The following is a 20,078-nucleotide window of genomic DNA, read 5'->3' on the forward strand; positions in this document are numbered from 1 at the left end:
GACTTCTCTTCCAGACTCAGTGGCTTCTTTTAGAAACCTGTGGAGACCAGAAATCTGTGCATGGACAGCCAAGGCGAGATGTTTTATCCTTGTTCAGCTTGCATTCCCACTGTGTGTTTATTTCAAGCTGTGGCTCAAGCTACAAAGGAAAACAGGGATCTAAAAGTGTCAGCTTTTCAACTGTGCATCCCAGAACAGCAAAACAAAAGTAAACTGAATCAAAACTGTTTTGTAACACCAGCACTGAGGGAGAGCATCACAAAGCAAACCAGGCTCTGTCTGACTTGGCGTGGGACTTCTGGTTACATTTTGAAGTGGGAATGTGTTTGATAACAGGATTCTGGGGCAGGCTTTCTACTTTTTAGAAACACCACACCCAAAATGTATGTCCTAGTAGATCTCGGTCTACCCTTCCAATTTTCATAACTTCCCTGTGACTGATTTGCTGCCCACATCAAATTCTTACTAAGCAGGTGTGAGTCTTTTCAGTATCCTGTGTGCTGTTGGGCACTCTACATGGGCTCAACTAGGTGTGAAGTTTAGACCCTCAAGTTCTCACTGCATTCAGGTCTGTTCTTGGCTATGAACCCAGTGTGGAGCTGACTTTGCTCGCTGGCTCTCGTCCTAGAGGAGTGTGCAGCTCCCTGCTTGCTTTTGGGTAGCTTGGGTTTTAAAACTAAAACTGAAACTGCTCAAAAAGTAAATGCTGAAGGCTAAATTGAATGTTAATGTGGTAATATACAAACTACCTGCACATGGCCATTCAATGTGGCTCTTAAAGTCCATATGAAGAATTCTAAGTGTCATTATTGATGGATGTCGTAGTCCCTGTTTCTTTATATTCTCTGGATGGGAGGAGTCATTCTGTCATAGATGTATTAGATGCAATGAGGTACAGTCTAGTCCAAGGTATGAAAACTCTAACAAGTTTCTGGTTAAAAGCAGAGTATTACCTTATTAAAGGAATGGAATTAGAGTCCAGATCATCCATATGCATTAATGCTGGAGACCTGCCTCTTACCCTGAGTCTCTGGTCAGTTAGATAAACCGCTGCTGTCACAAGCCGGAGGGTCAGAGGGACCTGAAGGAGGAACCTGCTTACAGAGAAAAACTCTGAAAATAGCTGCCCACCATGCTGTGAGTGCTGCAGATGTGTATGTTTAAGTCATTAGCTAAAGTCTGTAAAAGATGTTTCTGAGTGGACCAACTCTGTCTCGGCTTGATCCACAGATCTGAAGCTGAGAGGGAAACTGGGGGAAATAGCACGTCACCCTTGAGCTGTTCTTGTACTCTTCCTTACCCATATTCCGGTTACTGCTGGGGATGGGATGTACCTAGAGATAAATGTGATTTTTACATGGTCATTCCATGTGTTTGAAGCTTTACTGAAGTGAGGGTGACCTGTAGATTTGATTACTGCCAGTCCCTGGCTCAGGTGAGTACTTGGGTTTTCTTGACTTCTGGCAGTGAATCTGCAGCACTGTGTAGTAGTTTGAATCTCCAGCTGGACTCTGTTCTTGGTGTATTTAATGCCATATGTAGCTACACTGTGCTAATGGTATGTTCCTATGCTCCGTTTTGTCTGTTTGGATTTGTTATTTCTAAAAGACTTCAGACCTATGTGACAAGGTAAGGAGGGACCAGCTGAGCAGGTGGTACGTGAACAAGTTCTGCTGTGCAAAAGCTTCATTATTCTTTGCTGTTTTCATTCTCTGTGCTCCTTTACCAAGCCTGATTGCCAGAGCTGCTGGGCAATTGAGCAGGACTGGACTAAAACATACACGCATCCCAAAAACTTACTTGTTTCAAGAGGGGGGTGCAAAACTGAGAAGGAAGACTTGACTTTATAGCCCCAGATTCCATGTTTGAAACAAAATAAAGGCTTGAAGGAGAGATTTGAAATGGTTTAACTTTTCTGGGTCATGCATTAAGTTTAGGTTTAAAAACAAGCTCCCAGGGGGTGTCCTGCAGCTTCTGTCCCTCCCGACCTGCACAGACATTCATCTGCATGTGTTGAGACCTTTTTCAGGGCAACAGTGATGATTCATTACAAGAAATGGATAGAATTGCTCTTACACTGAAATTTGGGAAGGAAATCATCAGTCTGCTACTTAGGCTATTGCTGATTCCTTGGTTTTGTTGCTCAGATTCATGAAGGGGACTCTTATGTGGTCATCTTGTCCCCAGTCTTATGGGGGCCCTGAAGGGAAGGTCAGTCCTGTGGTAAGAGCTGTGGCATCTTGCACTTGTCTTTAGAATCACGTATGTTTTCTCATATCAGTGTTCTGGGTGAGGTATTCTGTGCTTTGTAATGCCAAGTACCAACTCTCTGAATATTCAAACTTGTACTAAGATTTGACAGCCTTTTTTTATCCCCCATAGCAGGGAGGGGAATATATTACAAGAGCAAAAAATCTCTAACTGCCTATGAAGACATCTGTTTCCTGATAAGAGAATTAATACCACAGCATCCTCACAGCTAAATTGAGGAGGTGTGGTCTCGACAATAGAGTAGTGAGGTGGGTTGCAAACTGGCTTAAAGAGAGAAGCCAGAGAGTGGTGGTCAATGGTGCGGAGTCCAGTTGGAGGCCAGTATCTAGTGGAGTGCCTCAGGGGTCAGTACTGGGGCCAATATTATTCAATATATTCATTAATGATTTAGACGAGGGAATTGAGTGTACTATCAGCAAGTTTGCTGATGACACTAAGCTGGGAGGAGTGGCTGACACGCCAGAAGGCTGTGCCGCCATCCAGCGGGACCTGGACAGGCTGGAGAGTTGGGCGGGGGATAATCTGATGGAATTTAACAAGGGAAAGTGTAGAGTCCTGCATCTGGGCAGGAACAATCCCAAGTTCCAGTATAGGTTGGGGCATGACCTATTAGAGAGCAGTGTAGGGGAAAGGGACCTGGGGGTCCTGGTGGACAACAGGATGACCATGAGCCAGCACTGTGCCCTTGTGGCCAGGAAGGCTAATGGCATCCTTGGGTGTATTACAAGGGGGGTGGTCAGTAGATCGAGAGAGGTCCTCCTTCCCCTCTACTCCGCCCTGGTGAGACCCCATCTGGAATATTGTGTTCAGTTCTGGGCCCCTCAGTTCAAGAAGGACAGGGAACTGCTGGAGAGGGTCCAGCGTAGGGCAACAAAGATGATTAAGGGAGTGGAGCATCTCCCTTATGAAGAAAGGCTGAGGGAGCTGGGGCTCTTTAGTTTGGAGAAGAGGAGACTGAGGGGTGACCTTATTAATGTTTATAAATATATAAAGGGTGAGTGCCATGAGGATGGAGTCAGGCTCTTCTCAGTGGCAAACAATGATAGGACAAGGGGCAATGGGATCAAGCTGGAACACAAGAGGTTCCACTTAAATTTGAGAAAGAACTTCTTCTCAGTGAGGGTAACAGAGCACTGGAACAGGCTGCCCAGGGAGGTTGTGGAGTCTCCTTCCCTGGAGACATTCAAAGCCCGCCTGGACACATTCCTGTGTGACCTCACCTAGGCGTTCCTGCTCCAGCAGGGGGATTGGACTAGATGATCTTTTGAGGTCCCTTCCAATCCCAAACATACTGTGATACTGTGATACTGTGATACCAGAGCTGAGGGTTGCCAGGCTTCACCTAGAGGTACAAAGTAATTATGAATGTGTCCAACATGATAGTTTTCAGTACCATGTGGTCTCCATTAACAAGTGGTGAGCTGGTGTAAGAAGCATTTAATACTTGGGAAAGTAAAAAATCTTATTGTGCCATTCTGACTTTGCTTTTAAAGTACAGTCAAGGAAGAAATGGGCTTATTACTGAAAAGCTGGCATGTTGTTTTGAGTAACGGTTTTCAGTGCACTCCCGCTTAGCTGCAATCTGGTGTTAGAGACTGATGTGTAGCACAAGCTCAGCTCTAGAGGGGAGGGAAAGGTCAGGCTGGGATCAGTGGGCTTTGGCTCTGAAAATAAGTTATTCCTCTATCATGGTGTGTAAAGCAGACGGAAAGTCCAGAGCAAGCTAAATGCTGATGGCGCAAGGGAAGAGGCGTTTGTGTAAGCGTGGAGATGAATGTAATGCTCACATAACTTGAGTTCTACTTCTCTAGCATTTTCGTGAGCTTATAAATCAGACTCTTTAGATACCTGTAGGCAAGATGTGTTTTCACTTACACATCTGCTGATACCACTGCTATTTCATATTTCTTTCTGTGCAAAGACACTAATTTGTGTTGCCTGTGTTACCCTGTGCATTGAATGGGTTATATCAACAGATTGGGCAAGGTACACCATTCTGTGCCCAAACCAGCAGCTGTCCTGGTGCCAGCTGTGTGGGTATCATGGATATAGTATCTTGACACCCAAGCCACTTGATTCAGACTTCAAAACCTAAATGTCACTTAACTGCTACCTTGTAGTAGTTTAATCTGTAAATACAGTGCTTAATAAAAGTACTGTTGTAGCTGTTCTCAGGGATTTAGAGTTCTGCTTTCTGGCTGCTCCCTTCTTGGTTTCATTGCTTTCTCCCATCATCTTATGGCAGCACAGACGGTATTTTTTGGGCAGACTGAGCGCTGTCACTGCTGGTCCACACTGGAGAATAGACATCCGTAAGAAATGTGATGCCTGCTCACTGGAGAGCTTTCTTGCTAACCCTACCTGGCTGTGCTGCTGTTGGACCTGAGGAAATTCAGAATGTTATCTAGGGCTTCTGTTTGAGGTGGTTACTGTCTGCAGGTGTTGTGCTGAAAACACAATCTGTTCGAACCCAAGAAGTAGAAAATAGTGCTGGGATTGGAGCATAGTTAAGACAGGTGGAGGCACAGACTGGCTCTGAAGGCAAAATACCTGTTCTAATAAAATGGTTTCTGTTGATTTACTTACTATGTCTCTGCTAAGGCCCTGCACAAAGGTGTTTTTTCTGAAAGTGGTGTTGTTATAATTAAAGCTTCATCCTTTATGGCTTTTAACTTACAGGACAAAGCTTTAAGAATAAAACAAAGTGGTGTTTTGCTTCATATTAATTAACTTTTGAGACGAAAAGTATGAAGACAGCTGTGGGGATGGACCCTTTTAGCTCTTTCACAGTTGCTGTGCCATGACAGCATAAAATAAATGGATTTGTCTAAGGCATTAACCTTTGACAGAGTAGGTTGTTGATCATTTTTTAAGTCTTCCAAAGGTTGGCTCTGCTCCCATATGCTTATCATGACATGAGCAATACATACCAGTGAGTACTGAATATTCTGGTAACTTATAGGCCATGTTCACCTTTCATGGTGGACTTTATAACCCCCTACAGGTGTGATGACAGGGGAGAGAATCACTAGTGACAACTTTTACCATTGCAGGAGCCTCCTCTGGCCCAGACAGTTGAGGCACATACTGAGTGACGTTATCTTTCCGGGAAGAATTTTTTCCTAATATCCAACCTCAACCTCCCCTGGTGCAACTTGAGGCTGCTTCCTCTGCTCCTGGCCCTTGTTCCTGGCGAGCAGAGCCCGACCCCCCCTGGCTCCAAGCTCCTTTCAGGCAGTTCAGAGATCAGAAGGTCTCCCCTCAGCTCCTGTGCTCCAGCTGAACCCCCCAGGTCCCTCAGCTGCTCCCATCACACTTGTGGTTAAATGTGAAGGAGATGCTCAGATTCATGTTGTGTCAAGTCTCAAATACCTACAGGCTTCTCAAACACAGACTGGGAATTGAGGGAGAGGTGTCTCAATTGTAATCCAAGTCTGTGCTGCAAGGCCACTGCTGAACTGTTGATGTTGGAAGAAAGCCCACCAAGCTTTGCATGATTTAAAATGCTCTCTTCACCCTGACATGGCACTGCTCTTGCTTTTCCCCACACAGGTGGATCGCTATAAGCTGAGGAACGGCCGTCACATCATCCTGCTCGCTGAGGGCCGCTTGGTCAACCTGGGCTGTGCCATGGGTCACCCCAGCTTCGTTATGAGCAACTCCTTCACCAACCAAGTGCTGGCACAGATCGAGCTGTGGACCAACAGTGACAAGTACTCTGTCGGAGTCCATTTCCTGCCAAAGAAGGTGAGTTAGAATAGCAGGAAGATGCAAGCTGCTAAGGAAACCAACTTCAGACATGATCATGCAGATTGATTGTATTTGTGCTTTGAGTTAATTTTCCTACTAAATGTTGTGTCAAGGAGCTTCTGTCCTTCAGTGAACAGTTGGCTTTGGTCCAGTGGAGTCTGCAGAGGGCTGGTTTTTGTGGCTGACCTGTTGTGCAGAGCTGATATATGTGATAGGATTGTCTAGTCACTTTTTGGCTTGACCTGGGGCTCTTCCCTATGGTGCTGAGAAGCCCTTTGCTGCCTCAGGGTAGTCAGGGAGCTTCTCCCAACCAACCCATTCCTTCTGCTGAACGTCACAGGATCACAGAACCACAGAATGGTTGGGGTTGGAAGGGGCCTCTGGAGATGAGTTCAACTCCAGTGTTCACGGCAAATGTTCACATACGTACCCAGCAATGTCTAGTGGGGCAGAGCTGAAGCTGGAGTGAAAATGGGAATTACTTCTACTGCAGTTGATAGAGTCTGGGTCCCATTTGCACCTGAGCAGAGCTTACCACAGTCTGTTCCTAATAACGTCACAAAATATTAATGTCATATTCCCTCAGGTTTCCCTTTAAACTTCTCTCTCTGCATTCTTTGTTCTTGGAAAAATCTGGATCATGTCACAACTTAAAAATTCCTTTCATAAAACTAACCTGGTTTTAATTTTCCAAAACAAACCTGAGAATTTGAGATGGCCATTGAAGAAAGTGCTGGAGTTAAATCCCACTGCCTTTGAAATGCAAACAAGTGTGAGACTAAATGTGAAAATATTTATTTGGGGAGTACAGGATATATATGTGTGGGCTTACTTATGAAGTGTTTGCTGAAGAACTTCCAAATCTACCTGTTAATGTTCAAGCATACCAAAATTACAGTGTAGGAGTTGATCAGCAAACTCACACATGATCTTTAAAGGAAAGGTTTTGTTGACAGTTATCTTGAAAATTATAGTCCAGTGTTGCTAATAAAATGTGGCTTCATACTCTTCCTGAATAACAATTTTTAGTAAGTATGCCTGACCTGGCAATGAGAAGGAATGCCCGGATCAGTTGTGTTAATGGAGCACATGGCAGAGATCTCTCAGGTTCATATACTGTGACAAAATATTCTGTTCACTCTGCACTCCATAGAGCATTTCAAAGAATAAAACAGTTGTCTTGTCAGAACCAACAGAAGATGGGCAGAAGGGCTTTCTGTGATAATTTTCTGACTGGTATCTTTCCTTGCTCTGTGTAGTAACATTGAGGTCCAAATGTAAATCTAAGAATTACTGAATACCTTACATTGCGCTTCCTTTGACTGCAATAACATCGCTTTGCTCAGCTGTTACAAACATACACCCATTTCTACAATGGCTATTCCTGGAAATCTGGGCAAACTGTTGTGTCCATGTTCTTGGCACCAAATCTGTTGGTTCTTATGCTCAGCTATCTGATTTTAAGGTAAGTGTCAGCTTACCCTTGTATAAATTTGTGTAGCTTTTTATCTAACTCTTGACATCCTCAAGCTCAAGCAGCTCTGAAACAGCTGATCTGTGCTGCAGTTTGAGAAGCTGATTTGGGAAATGTCAGGAACTCAGCTCTTTTTCAAGTGGGTGTAATCTTTCTTAAACTTGCTGGAAATGCACCTTTCAGATCTTCACGTGTCATTCCATTTTAAACTCTTTTGTTTTGGCAGGATCTACTAAGCTGAAATACTTGTTTTGCTTCTAAACACAGTCCTACCAGTTAGCTTTTCTTTCTTTCATGTTTTTCCTGACTCTTATGTGTGGTGACTTTCACAGTTCCTTTCCACATTCTTCCACCACTTTGTCTAATGCTTTTAATTTTGTCTTTTACATCTTTAGCTGTGTTTGTTCTCTAGAGATGTTGGCAATTCCATATTACATACTATGAGCAGGTTGAGCTGCAGTGAATGAGTCTCTACAGATGTAGCTTTTTACCTGGTTCATTACAACGGGGTTACTTTAGAGTAGTTGCTTGTTATGTGTTGAGGGTTTTGATTGCAGGGTGACAATAAAACCCTGGCAGATGTGTTGTTAACCTCCACTCCTCTCCCCTTTTAGGCCCTCCATCTCCCCCCTTCCCACTCAGCACAGGCGATCGGGAGGGAAAGAAGGACAGAGAGAAGACAGTTGGAAAAATTAAAAATGTTTTACTAATGCTACTAATAAGAATAGAGAAAATAATGCAAAATATACAAAACCAATCTGGAAAGTCCCAGCAACTGCAGAGCTGGCACCCATAGTCCTGGACTGGACTCTGCAGCCAACCGGAGCTGGATTCAGTCTGTCACTGGGCCTCAGTTCACAGGGACGACTCGCAAGGTCCTCTCCTAATGTCAGCCATAAGGAAAAGGGAAAAAGAAGGGAAAAGGGCAAAAAAGGAATGAGATCCTCGTGATCTCCCACTTATATGAAGTATTCACGTGAATGGAATGTTATACGCAGTTGGTCAGTTTCTTGGTCCCCTGTTTCTCATTGCCCCTCTGGTGAGATGTCCATCCATGCTTATCAATAACTTCCCATTCCATTGCTATGTTTACCAAAACATGGATCTGGTTCTCCAGGAAGATGCAGCTGATATGAAGCATTAGCTGACAGGCAAATTCACTAAAAGAGAAACTTGTTTTTAACAAAACCAGGACACAGCCCCACAGGTCACCCCGTGTGTCTGAGGATGTTGTCCAGTCTCTTCTTGAACACTGTCAGGTTGGGGCCGTGACACCTTCCTGGGAGCCTGTTCAGTGTCCAGCACCTTTGGGTGAAGAACCTTTTCCTCATGTCCAACTGATCCATAAGATATATCAACATATTTCTGAACCCATAACTCACCTTGGCTTTATTCTTGATTAAAGCGATGCCAATAGATACCAGTATTCTTGCTGAATTAGTGATTGTGGAATGAATTTCTTAATACTCCTAAGATGGGAGTATTGAAATTGTAAGATGATCACCTAGTATGTCCAGGTGTCTTTGTAGTGGAAACATGACTGGGGCTTTACTGTTCTACCGAACTGGATATTCTTATCTCTGAATGGTTCAATCTCTCTTCTTGTTGGATGGATGTGAATGTGTAAATGAGATTGAAATGGGCTTGACTATATAAAGTTGTCTGTTGCACTTGAGCTTAACTGAACTCCCTCAAAAACATGGGGCTTTTCCATCTGGATGTAGTTCTGTGCTCAAAGCAGGTGCCTCTTTTCTCAAGCGGGTGAGGTGTGTTGGCAGGAAAAGAGCTGTCTGACTGTTCTGTGTCAGCCTGGTAAGTTCTCCTTGGGCTGCCATTGGTTTTCACATTCATTTCTCACCATTGACCATGACTTCCTGAACTAGGCTGAGAGAGGTTCTCCTGCCCCTCTACTCTGCCCTGGGGAGACCACACCTGGAATATTGTGTCCAGTTGTGGCCCCTCAGTTCCAGAAGGACAGGGAACTGCTGGAGAGAGTCCAGCGCAGCCACCAAGATGCTGAAGGGAGTGGAGCATCTCCTGTGTGAGGAAAGGCTGAGGGAGCTGGGGCTCTGGAGCTGGAGAAGAGGAGACTGAGGGGTGACTCATACATGGGGATGAATATGGAAAGGGGGAGTGTCAGGAGGATGAAACCAGGCTCTTCTCGGTGACAACCAGTGACAGGACAAGGGGCAATGGGTGCAAACTGGAACAGAGGAGGTTCTGCTTAAATTTGAGAAGAACCTTCTTCCTGGTGAGGGTGGCAGAGCCTGGTCCAGGCTGCCCAGGGAGGTTGTGGAGTCTCCTTCTCTGCAGACATTCAAACCCACCTGGACACCTTCCTGTGGAACCTCAGCTGGGTGTTCCTGCTCTGGTGGAGGGATTGCACTGGATGAGCTTTCCAGGTCCCTTCCAGTCCCTGATATTCTGGGATTCTGTGAACTAGTAGGACTCCATTCTAATATTCTTGACCCAATGTTTTGTTTTCCAGCTGGATGAAGCTGTGGCTGCTGCTCATCTGGATAAACTGTGTGTGAAGCTGACGAAGCTGAGTGACAAGCAAGCCAAATACCTGGGCTTATCAAGAGATGGGCCATTCAAGCCAGACCACTACAGATACTGAGCAGGTGGCACTACCCACAGACCGAAGTGCAGGGATACAACCTTCCAAAGCTCTTGTGTGTGCTGGGCTCCTGAGAACAAGCCCTTTGCCATGCCCCTCTGTGCTACAGACCCCCTCACTTTTACCAAGGGAGCTTCAGAGCCTCATTTGTCAGGGAAAAATCACTGTGACTCTTGGAATTAGAATTGGTTACTTAGCTAACCTCATGGTGGAAAGGATCCTGCGCACCTTTTCTTGGCTCCTGCTGTCCCAATAAGGGGAGCAAGACACAAGATTGCTAAAAGAAAATGGATAATCTTGTCAAGTGTGTGGCTGACAGCTCTTTGAACAGACTGACGGATAGGATGGACAGGATGGGGAGCGGTTTCTACAGGGAGATGCTTTCTGCCATGCCTTGCTCAAATTAGATGAACCCTTTTAGGAGGCTGGCAGTGTCAGGCTTCTCTCCACAAAGGTGGTATAGCTGAAGTGTGTGTTGTGAAACTGGAGAAAGTAGGGAGGAATATATGTTGGTCCCCTTCCTATAAAAATAATTTCATCTCCTAATTGGAGATTAGAGCTGGGGTGTGCTTTTTTTTTCCTGGGTTAATTTACTCCATTGGTTTTGATCTGAACGAAGACCCTTCTGTGCTTCTTCCATATAAACTTGAGGAGGTGTGAGGCAAGAGTGACTTTTTTTAGCAGCTTTCTAGTGTGTTGTGAACAGCCGAGAAGCCGCTGAGGGGGTGGTTACATTTAGGGACCCTGTTCAATGCTCTGAGCAGCACACTTCTACCCCAACTGGTGTTTTCTGGGTTGTCACGTCTGCTGTGTCTTGTTTGTCACTGACTCAAAGTGCTTTTATTAAAGATCTGACTGTGGCCTGACTTGTTTTGTGTAGTGAGATGCTTTGGATTTTGCCATGGATTTACTTTTTTTGTGGTTCTTAAGCTATGGAAAATGTTTAATGTGTAATATCCACATGGGGTTTCTAAAGGCAACAACCAGTGCTGTGGCTAGTCTGCATTGTTTACTTGAGCTGGAAAAAGCTGCTCATTATTTGAACATTTGGAGGGTTGAATCTTACAGGGGAAAAGGAAAACAGATACTTTTCCCCTCTGCACACACAGATTTATCTCTATGTATGTCAAGGAAATCTTCTCTTGCCACTCTCCTCTTGTCAACATTGTACAGCAGGCCGCTCTGGATGTAAGATGATGAAAGGTCTGGTAAGATAAAACATGCTTGAAGTGCTCCAAGACTGATGTCCAAGCATCAGGTGTGTGTTGTCAGGGAGTAGTTAAAACAGATGGTGTAGAGTGTGAACTACTAGAGGAGGGAAAAAAAGGAGATGAGTAAACAAGGTGTTGCTCAGTATGCAACTTTTTTCATTGCTTTGTTTTGCATTGGCCTCTAAAACCCACCAATTCTAACTGAATTTGGGTGCCACAAAGCCACCATCAATGATTCTGTAGTCAGTAATGGGGATTATACATTGAACTTACTAATGATGAAAACAAAGGGTTTAATGTTCTGCAAGCATCCTTTGGAAGTGGGTGGGGGCTGACATGGCTTCTGCTTGTCTTATTCCCTGAAACTCCACAGCAGGGAGATGAAACTCTTTAGGACATTGAGAAAATCTACAGCACAGTTCTTTTACTTGTTTCACCTGTAGCATCCAGAGCCACCTCTCAGCAAAGCTCTCAGTTCTGTAACACTCCGGTTTTCATTTCATCAACTGCGAAATCATTTCCATAAGGAAAGATTAAATGGGCCACATTCGTAGGCATGTGCTCATTTTCTCTGTTAGCAGCATTTTAGAGGTAAGCTGAACAGCGTCTTATTAGTAGCAATATTGCAGATGTTGGAAGCACCTTTAAATTGCTTGGTAATCAGGCTGACGCCCAGATTTTGTTTTGAGCCAGCGTTTGTTCTGAGTCAAAATCAAGTTAATAATGCAAAGCAGACAAACATTTGGTGGTCTTGTTTTCCTTGCCCTCCAGAACTTACTTCCTATGTGTATTTTATTAATAACTGGAGCCAAACTCCTTTTGACCCTTTTTGGCAGTGAAGGCCGTTGCCTGTGATATTGTCTGACCTGCCACTGAGATGCTGTTTTGTGGATAAAGAGCGACATCTCTGACTAAACCCTTGCACTTGGACAATAGTAATAGCAATAGAAGGATATTGAACAAGTCGAAAAGAATAAAGGCAAGTCAACCATCTGGTGTGCTCGTTTATAGCAAGGAGCTCTTTTAAATACCAAAACCTTCTAGATTAAAGTGCTCTGGCTCTGCCAGATATTTCTGGGATGTTTTCAGAGCAAGAGGTCACTGGCTGTTGAATTACTTTAAATGCATCTGCTCCCATTTCCATTCTACAGGTGAAAGACCATTTGCCTTTGAGTTAATATGTGGGTGGTGTGTGTTTTTTAAATGCCACACTTATTCGAATGGAACACAAGAGTGAGACTGCATATTCTCATAGTTGATTCCTGGCTATTACAGTTATAAGTTGTACAATACTGTCATTTACCTATTTGAGGCAGCTGTGCAGAGTGAAGGGATATTTTAACTGGAGAAACTGCCAAAACCAGCAAGGGTATGACTGTTATTAGCTAAATCTATCTGATGGTAGAGGGTGAGCAGTGAAGGTGTTTAAATGTATTAAAGCCAATAGAAGATTTCCAGTGATGCAGAGGGGCCTGAACTGGATCACTGGGGAGAGTCTATTTTTGTGTTTTCTTGCTTTTATGACTATTAAATGAATGCCACATGTGAATTGTGTTATGACACTATTACAACCAGTTTAGGGCTCTCATATTTCAGGTCAGGATTTCATCTCCAAGGATTTCCTGGATAGAAATACCTGTGCAGGTGCCATACAGAAATTGTAATATCTTTTCACTGAGAAATCTTGCAGAAATGACTAAAGCCTCTTATTTCTTCTAGGAGAGGTGGGAGAGGGACTTAGCCATGTGTTGGCTGTGTGCATATCGTCTGAGAAGATTGCCAGTAATATCCTTGTTACCTCAGAAAGGAATATGCAGGCACTGTGAATTTAAGAAGGGCACTTTGGGAGTGGTTGATGGGTCTCTCAGGAACCCCAGTGCGTCTCTGGCCTTGCCCTGTGTCCTGTAGGCCCCATGTCACCTCTGCCAGCCTTGCATGGCTGTTCCTGATGGGGCTGAGATGACAGTTGGCACCTGTGCTGATGTTGCTGAACTTGTCTCCTTTTCAGTAAATCAGTTTCCAGGGAAAAGTGTGTGTGCACGGAGGAAGGCAAACTTTTGTATAGCTCTTCTTAGCTCCTTCAAGTGCAAGAAGCAGAAAATACCTGTGGTCATTCTGAAGGACCAGAGAAACCTGAACTAGCCTGGCATGCCAGACTGACATGTGGATGTCTTGGTCCCCAGATCAGGGCGATTTGTTGGGGAAGAAAATTCCACCGAATCCTCTGTAGGTATGAAACTTCTCTCGCGGTTGCGAGAGCTGATCATGGCAGAGCTGCAACTCCTGCTGACTGCAGGGTCCTCAATATATTGTTGGATCTGAAGAAACTGGGAGCATTGTTGAAGCATGTTAGATGAGTTATCACCAGAACATCTCAGGATCTCTAATCTGGAGCTTTCTGGAGCAGGTGTTATCTTTTCTGTTGTGTTCAAGAGTGACATTAAGCATGTAGTGAGGACTGGGTTGTTACAACAGGTGCTGTAGCTGGTGGTGTAGGTAACTTGGATGAGGAGCCACAAGATCTTGCTTCCATTTTGCAGGCTTAAGGAGCTGCTGAGAGTGAGGAAATGCAGTGCAGGTCTGTGTGTGTTCCTGTGCTTTGTGCTATACCCAGTTTAAGAAGGACAAGGGGTTACTGGAGGGAGTCTAGTGGAGGCTACAAAGATGCTGAGAGGTCTGGAGCATCTTTCTGATGAGGAGGGACTGAGAGAGCTGGGGCTGTTCAGCTGGATCTCAATGTTTATAAATATCTCCAGGGTGGGTGTCAGAGGATGGACCAAACTGTTCAGTGGTGCCCAATGACAGGGTGAGGGGCAATGGGCACAGACTGAAACACATGAGGTTCCATCTGAACATGAGCAGAAACTTGTTTGCTGTGAGGTGCCAGAGCCTGGCCCAGGCTGCCCAGAGCGGGTGTGGAGTCTCCTTCTCTGAGACATTCAAACCCCCTGGACCCACCTGTGTGATCTGCTCTGGTGACCCTGCGTGAGCAGGGGTTGGACTGGATGTTCTCCAGAGGTCACTTCAACCCCAACCAGCCTGTGACTCTGTGACTGATGGGAGCTGATGATGCCATTGAAAAATTCTTAGTGGAGCCTGGATGTGGGCAAAACAAAAGCTGGGAGAGCTCAGAGCAGAGGTTGTATGAACAGAGGCAGAGCTGTTCATGGAGGGCCAAGGTTCAGCACTACCCATGAGTGGGCCCACCTGTGATGCCCCAGTTGCCTTATTACGATTACGTTGTGACTTGCTAACTGTGGCCTTCAGCAGTCTGGGGAATCTCACTTGTTACATTCGGTGGGGTACCTGTCATAAGTGACATGGACTTTGCCTCATCCCCACAGTGGGAAAAGCATGAAGTGGTTGAGGTGCTTTGCACCTGACACGGGAAGCAATTATTTCTTTTGAACAATTAAAGGTACTACCAAAATCTAAGATTATGTTTCTCTTTGGAAATGAGTAGCTGCTTGTTGTGCGCTTTCAGTTTTGGCAATTAAGTTGGTGCTACAGTGGCAGTTGGGATTTTGCAGAGCGGTAACCACAGCGGACCTTCCCATGCTCTTGTGTGCGCTGGAGGTGGCTGAGTGGAGGCGGAGGGGTGGGCTGAGTAGAGGCAGCTGTCGGGAAGGGCAGCGCTTCGGAGTTCAGAAGTGGACAGGAAAAATGTGAACTGCTCAGGTGTTTGTTAGGGGAGTCCATTTTCAATTACTTCAGCCCTGATTTTGCAGCTCAGTCATGTCTTTCTGAGTTAAGTAGGATGCTGCATGTGAACGAATTCTGAATTGGTCTATTTAGCGTTTTTATGGAGAAACTTCTGGCTATAGAATGGTCTAATTCAACTTGAAATGCTTTGATGACAAATGTTATGATTTAATGCTTTTTTGCATTGGCCTTGGATGTCATTTAATGTCCACACCCAGACAGTGTGTGACCTCAAGACCGCAGCATCTCACCAATAGCATGTCCAACAATACTCCAAGAAGCTTGTTTGACATAGGACTAAGATGATGGTTTTATTCTGTAAAATAGAGCTCCCACAGCCTCAGCTCTGGGCATGGCATGTACAAGTTCTTCCTTGGCTCCTCAGCTTGGGTATATAATACTCCATCAGCTTCTCCTGTAACTGATTTCACCATGAGGTCAACACTGTCCCTGCATCTCAAAGGGACTTCACTGAATCTTTCATCACCCTCAGGCAAGACAGCATCGCAGACACTGTTGACTCATCTATAGAACTTGGAAAAAGTTGCTCTGTGTTCCATCAGAACTTTCCTTCTGTGAGAAGATACTAAAGACTGACATGGGGAGCTGTTTGTTTTCCTTTTTAGGTCTTTCAGAGAGTGTCAGTAATTAGCCTAGAAAATGACGAGGTATTTAGAGCTAGTTTGGTATAGTTAATTCAGATATTAATTCTGCTATTTGTTTTATCCATCAGGATAAACCTGGATTTTATGGTCTTTTAGTGTGATGATAAGCAAACAAATCAGGGCTTTGGATGGGAAAAATACAGTATCTGTTTTAAATTCACAGAAGATAGGCAATATTTTGAAAAGCTAATAGTGATTTGTTTGTGCTTAATCCTATTAAGGTGTAATTAGGGTAAAATTTCTATTAGTCTCTAGGAGCAAAACTTCTCTGTCAGGGAAGCATTACTGGCGTCTCTAAGGTTGAATTCCAGTCAGTTTTCAGTGCAGACATTTTGGCGTGTCACAGCTAAACCATTCCATCCTTCTCATGTGTGTGTTTTATCACCTGCGTGCTGGTGACATTTCAGACACATCCCAGGGAGCTCTTCCACTTACAAACAACTCCTCAATATGAATATCTGTTCAAACTAAATACAGCAAGTAAATATTAGGTGTACGTGTTTTACTGATTTCCGTATCCTATCAATACCTCATGCAAGGTCATCTTTACCTGGAAAGGTAGCTAAAGCTAATAACAACTTCAGAGTACTTGATTATATATATTCTTTAGTGTGATAGATTAATGGCAAAGAAAGCATAACCTCTTTCTAACCAATTCCAGTTACAGAAAAGGCTTATTAATAAATCAGATTTGTTCAAAATGCACTACATATAAATGCTGTGTTAAAAAGTGTGACAGGATCTTGGATCTTGAATTTTCCTTCCTTACATACATGCACCATCCTGTACTGTGCTGGTTCAGCTTCCACGTCTCTAGCTCCTTCCTGTGGGTCTCAGCGCTTTCCATTTCCTTTGCTGGCAGCCACAGGCTGTGGCCAACACCTTCATGAATGATCTGGATGATGGGGCAGAGTGCACCCCCAGTGATTTGCCATTGACACAAAACCAGGAGGGGTGACTGATATGCCAGAGGATCGTGCTGCCATCCAGAGGGACCTTGACAGTCTGGAAACGCTCTGACAGGAACCTTATGGTGTTCAACAAGGAGAAATGCAAAGTTCTGGAGCAGTAGTCCAAGCACAAATAAACACCGGGATGCACCCAGCTCTGCAGAAAGGGACCTTGGGCTCCTGGTGGACACCAAGTTGAGCACAAGTCAGTAATGTGTCCTGGCGGCGAAGGAGGCAAAGGTGTCCTGGGCTGTGTGAGGACTGTTGGCAGCAGGTCAAGAACAGGATCCTTCCCCTCTACTCGGTACTGGTGAAGCCACACCTGGAGTCCTGTGTCCAGTTCGGGGCTCCCCAGTACAACAGAGACAGGGACATTCTGGAGAGAGTTGGCTGGGGGGGCTGTGGAGTCTCCCTCCATGGAGATATTCAAAAGCCACCCAGATGTGGTCCTGGGCAGCCAGCTCTAGGTGGCCCTCCTGGAGCACGGGCTTGGACAAGCTGACTCCAGGAGGTCCCTGCCAACCTCAACCATTCTGTTGTTTGTTTGATATCTCCTGCCTTCCATTTTCCTCTCCTCCTGCTCCCCTCCACCCTGGAAAAAGATAATTTTTCTGCCCAGCTGGACATTCTGGTAAGACAATGAAATTGTTTCCACATGAGAAGTTGTTGTGTGATTGTTGATATGATTTCAGTATCAATCAAGGACAAATTCTTGTGAGAATTTATAAACACCTTGCTGGGAACCTACATCTTTTCTAGGAAAAGGGGGCAAATTCTTTTTCCTAAGCCCACTGTGATGTTGTATCATTCTTCCTTCTCATCCTCTTTTTATCATAATGGAATGGCTTACAGATTCCTGAGCTAGAATGTCTGATTAAAAGAAACAATATGTACATTTAAAAGAATTCAAGCTTGTATCATACGTGATAGCTAGTGTATTTTATAAAAGACAAAGAACAATATGGTAGCTTGTCATCATTTGGGCTCTTTCTTAGATTAATCTCTGTCATCTATATAAGTATCTCTAAGATGAAAAAACATTTCTGTCCACCTCTGAACTATGTTTTCAGCTCTGGGCTTTGGATTGACTGTTAGAAGAAAAAGTTCATATAGCTTCATCTCCTTTAGAGTGTCATCTGTATCATCTTGGCCTACCTGGAAGATTTCTGTAGCCCTCAACTGTGTTTAGAAATCAAAAAAGAAGTTTCCTCTCAGATCTGCACAGAGCACTAGAAAATTCAGGATGGGGATTAGAAATTCACGGTTAGAAAAATATCTGATTGTGAAAGCCAAAAGAGCATTGGTAGGGTCACTGGTGCAGGCAGGTGAAGATTATATGGTTTTAGCTCTGGGGGTGCAATGACCCCTGTGGTCACTGGCAATAAAGGTGGGATGAAGGGAAAAGACTAAAATCAAGGAAGGCCCACAGAAGAGGAACATTGTAGATACAGGACAGAGAAGGAGGAAGCAAGAGCTGGAGTTAGCAGATGAAGAGTCTGGGGACATACTTCTGAGTGTTGGGGACAGCTTCTGAGTCGGTTCCTTAACTCTCCTGTGACCTACCAACATCTCTCCTGGTAGTTTAAGCAAGAAGAGCTTTCCTCTTGTGCCATCTTGGGTAACTCAAGGTCAAGATCTTCAAGAACAAGAGAAAAGTGTCTTCCAGATACCTGTTTGCTGCTGCCTTGAGCCTCATCCATATGTTCAGAGCTGCTTCTGAGCCTTTAAGACTTGCTACAGCATTTGATATATGTATTTTTTCTGCAGCGCATGGAGACTGCCACTTAAATTCGTGCTTGGGGTGGGTGGGTGCTGGGAGTTGCTCATAGTAAAATGGGCCAAGACAGACTGATTGCTTGTACTGTGGGATACACCTTCTATTTTTGTTGATCTTTCTTTTCTTCCTTCAAGTCCTGGGAGTGTGTTGCTGCTTTTGGGCTTGATGTGCGCTGCATCCTTGGCAGCAGGAGAAGGGCTGAGAACTCTATTCCTGTGGATATGGCTGGGGAAAGAAATCTGATTTTGAAGTCATGAGGCACAAGTATGTCCAGGGTTCAAATACACATGTATATTATTCACCTTGGAGATACTGATTGCTGGTAGGGTGACAAAAACCCTGCAGGTGGATGTACTGATGCTCAACTGGGAATGACTGAAAAATTGCCTTATTGGTTCGAGTCTGTCTTTTCACACAAAATAACCTATATAAATTCTCATCCTGGTTTTTGCTGAATGTGTGAAACCTGCATTTTCAGCATGATATTTTGGCCATGCTAGAAGCTGGTGCTGTGCTCTCCTTGTGGGCAAACGCGAGTTTGGTCCCTTACAGGATTAACTGGTCCTGTTGTAGTGTGGCTCTTTGCGTGCCATTGGTGCAGGGTTTGTGGTGCCAGTTCAAAAATGTGATTAATACGCGGTTAATATGACCCTTCAAAAAAACCTGACTAAACAAAAATAGCCAAAGCAACAAAACCCCAGAATTCTTCTTAAAATGCAGGTCAGTTTTGCTAAAAATAACTGTTCAGTGTCAATCTCCCTGTTTGTTTTTTGTTCCCTGAAAAAACATCCTGTTTGTGACAGCATTTACATCATAAAAAACCCCATATTGTCCATTTAATATTAAGAGGACCAAATCCAAGCTGCCAGCTTCAAAGCTCTCTACTTGGATTGCTACGCACATGGGGCAGGTTGAAATACACAGTTGAGAAGCTAATGAAAGATGGAAGCCTTATTGCATCCCCAGTTTGGCTTAGCACTTTGGGTTTAACGTTAGACACTGGCAGATGGTCCGGAAAATTCGGCATTTGCAAAACGCACAGTAGTTACAACATGAATTTAAGTGTGGTTTGCAGGTTTTGAAGTTGGGCACACAGTCAGCAGCTGGCGTGGGCCTTGGTTTCGGACGTGTCTTCGGTTCAGCTTTTTTCTAGAAGAAAATATAAATGTGTACATATGAATGTAAGGTGAGTACAGGTTAGAATAAAGCATAGGTGCAAAGAAAGTGAACTGTGGGAGCTTCTGGCTTGAGGTGAGTTGGCGGTTGCTGGCAGTGAGGTCTATATTAGTAGGAACATGGAGATGTGGTGGGTCTGTGTCATGGGAGATGCCGGCTTGAGACCAGTCCACCAAGCGAAAAGTTAAACCTCATGAGCAATTAGAAACGTGATGGGATAGAGCGTTGGAAAATGCTCTGTAGGGAAGAATGTGGCACAAGAGGGACACAAGAAACTGCAAAGATAATGACATTATCAGTAAAACAAAGTAAGGAATTACTCTTGGAAACCCAGCCTTTTTGAATGAAGGAGTGAAACATCCACGTTGATCTGTGGGGCTGGTATCGGCTCTGTTTCCTAAACAGCACAGCTGAAAGGGGATGTGGCTTGGCAAAGCTTGGCCTTGTGTGGTTGGTTTGTCAAGCTGCCTTTGGAGCTCAGT

The 20,078-nt window shown here is 44.5% G+C and overlaps 2 protein-coding genes across 4 annotated transcripts in view; one reads left to right on the forward strand and one right to left on the reverse strand.

Annotated features, from left to right (window-relative positions):
- The window catches only part of AHCY (adenosylhomocysteinase), a 30,694-nt gene extending 19,713 nt beyond the window's left edge, over positions 1-10,981 (forward strand). Inside the window, exons 9-10 of the mRNA XM_065849659.2 lie at positions 5,824-6,018; positions 9,984-10,981. Of these exons, the coding sequence (XP_065705731.1) occupies positions 5,824-6,018; positions 9,984-10,115 (327 nt within the window). The 3' untranslated portion in view covers positions 10,116-10,981. The remainder of the gene's footprint in view (positions 1-5,823; positions 6,019-9,983) is intronic.
- Positions 10,982-15,325: 4,344 nt separating this feature from the next.
- Positions 15,326-20,078, reverse strand: part of ASIP (agouti signaling protein) — a 28,727-nt gene continuing 23,974 nt past the window's right edge. For all 3 annotated transcript variants that reach the window (XM_071815741.1, XM_065850010.2, XM_071815742.1), the window contains exon 4: positions 15,326-19,569. In XM_071815741.1, coding sequence (XP_071671842.1) covers positions 19,393-19,569 — 177 coding nt within the window. In that variant the 3' untranslated portion in view covers positions 15,326-19,392. The remainder of the gene's footprint in view (positions 19,570-20,078) is intronic.

Source organism: Patagioenas fasciata, chromosome 16 (genome assembly GCF_037038585.1).
Source record: "Patagioenas fasciata isolate bPatFas1 chromosome 16, bPatFas1.hap1, whole genome shotgun sequence".
Taxonomy (NCBI): Eukaryota; Metazoa; Chordata; class Aves; order Columbiformes; family Columbidae; genus Patagioenas; species Patagioenas fasciata.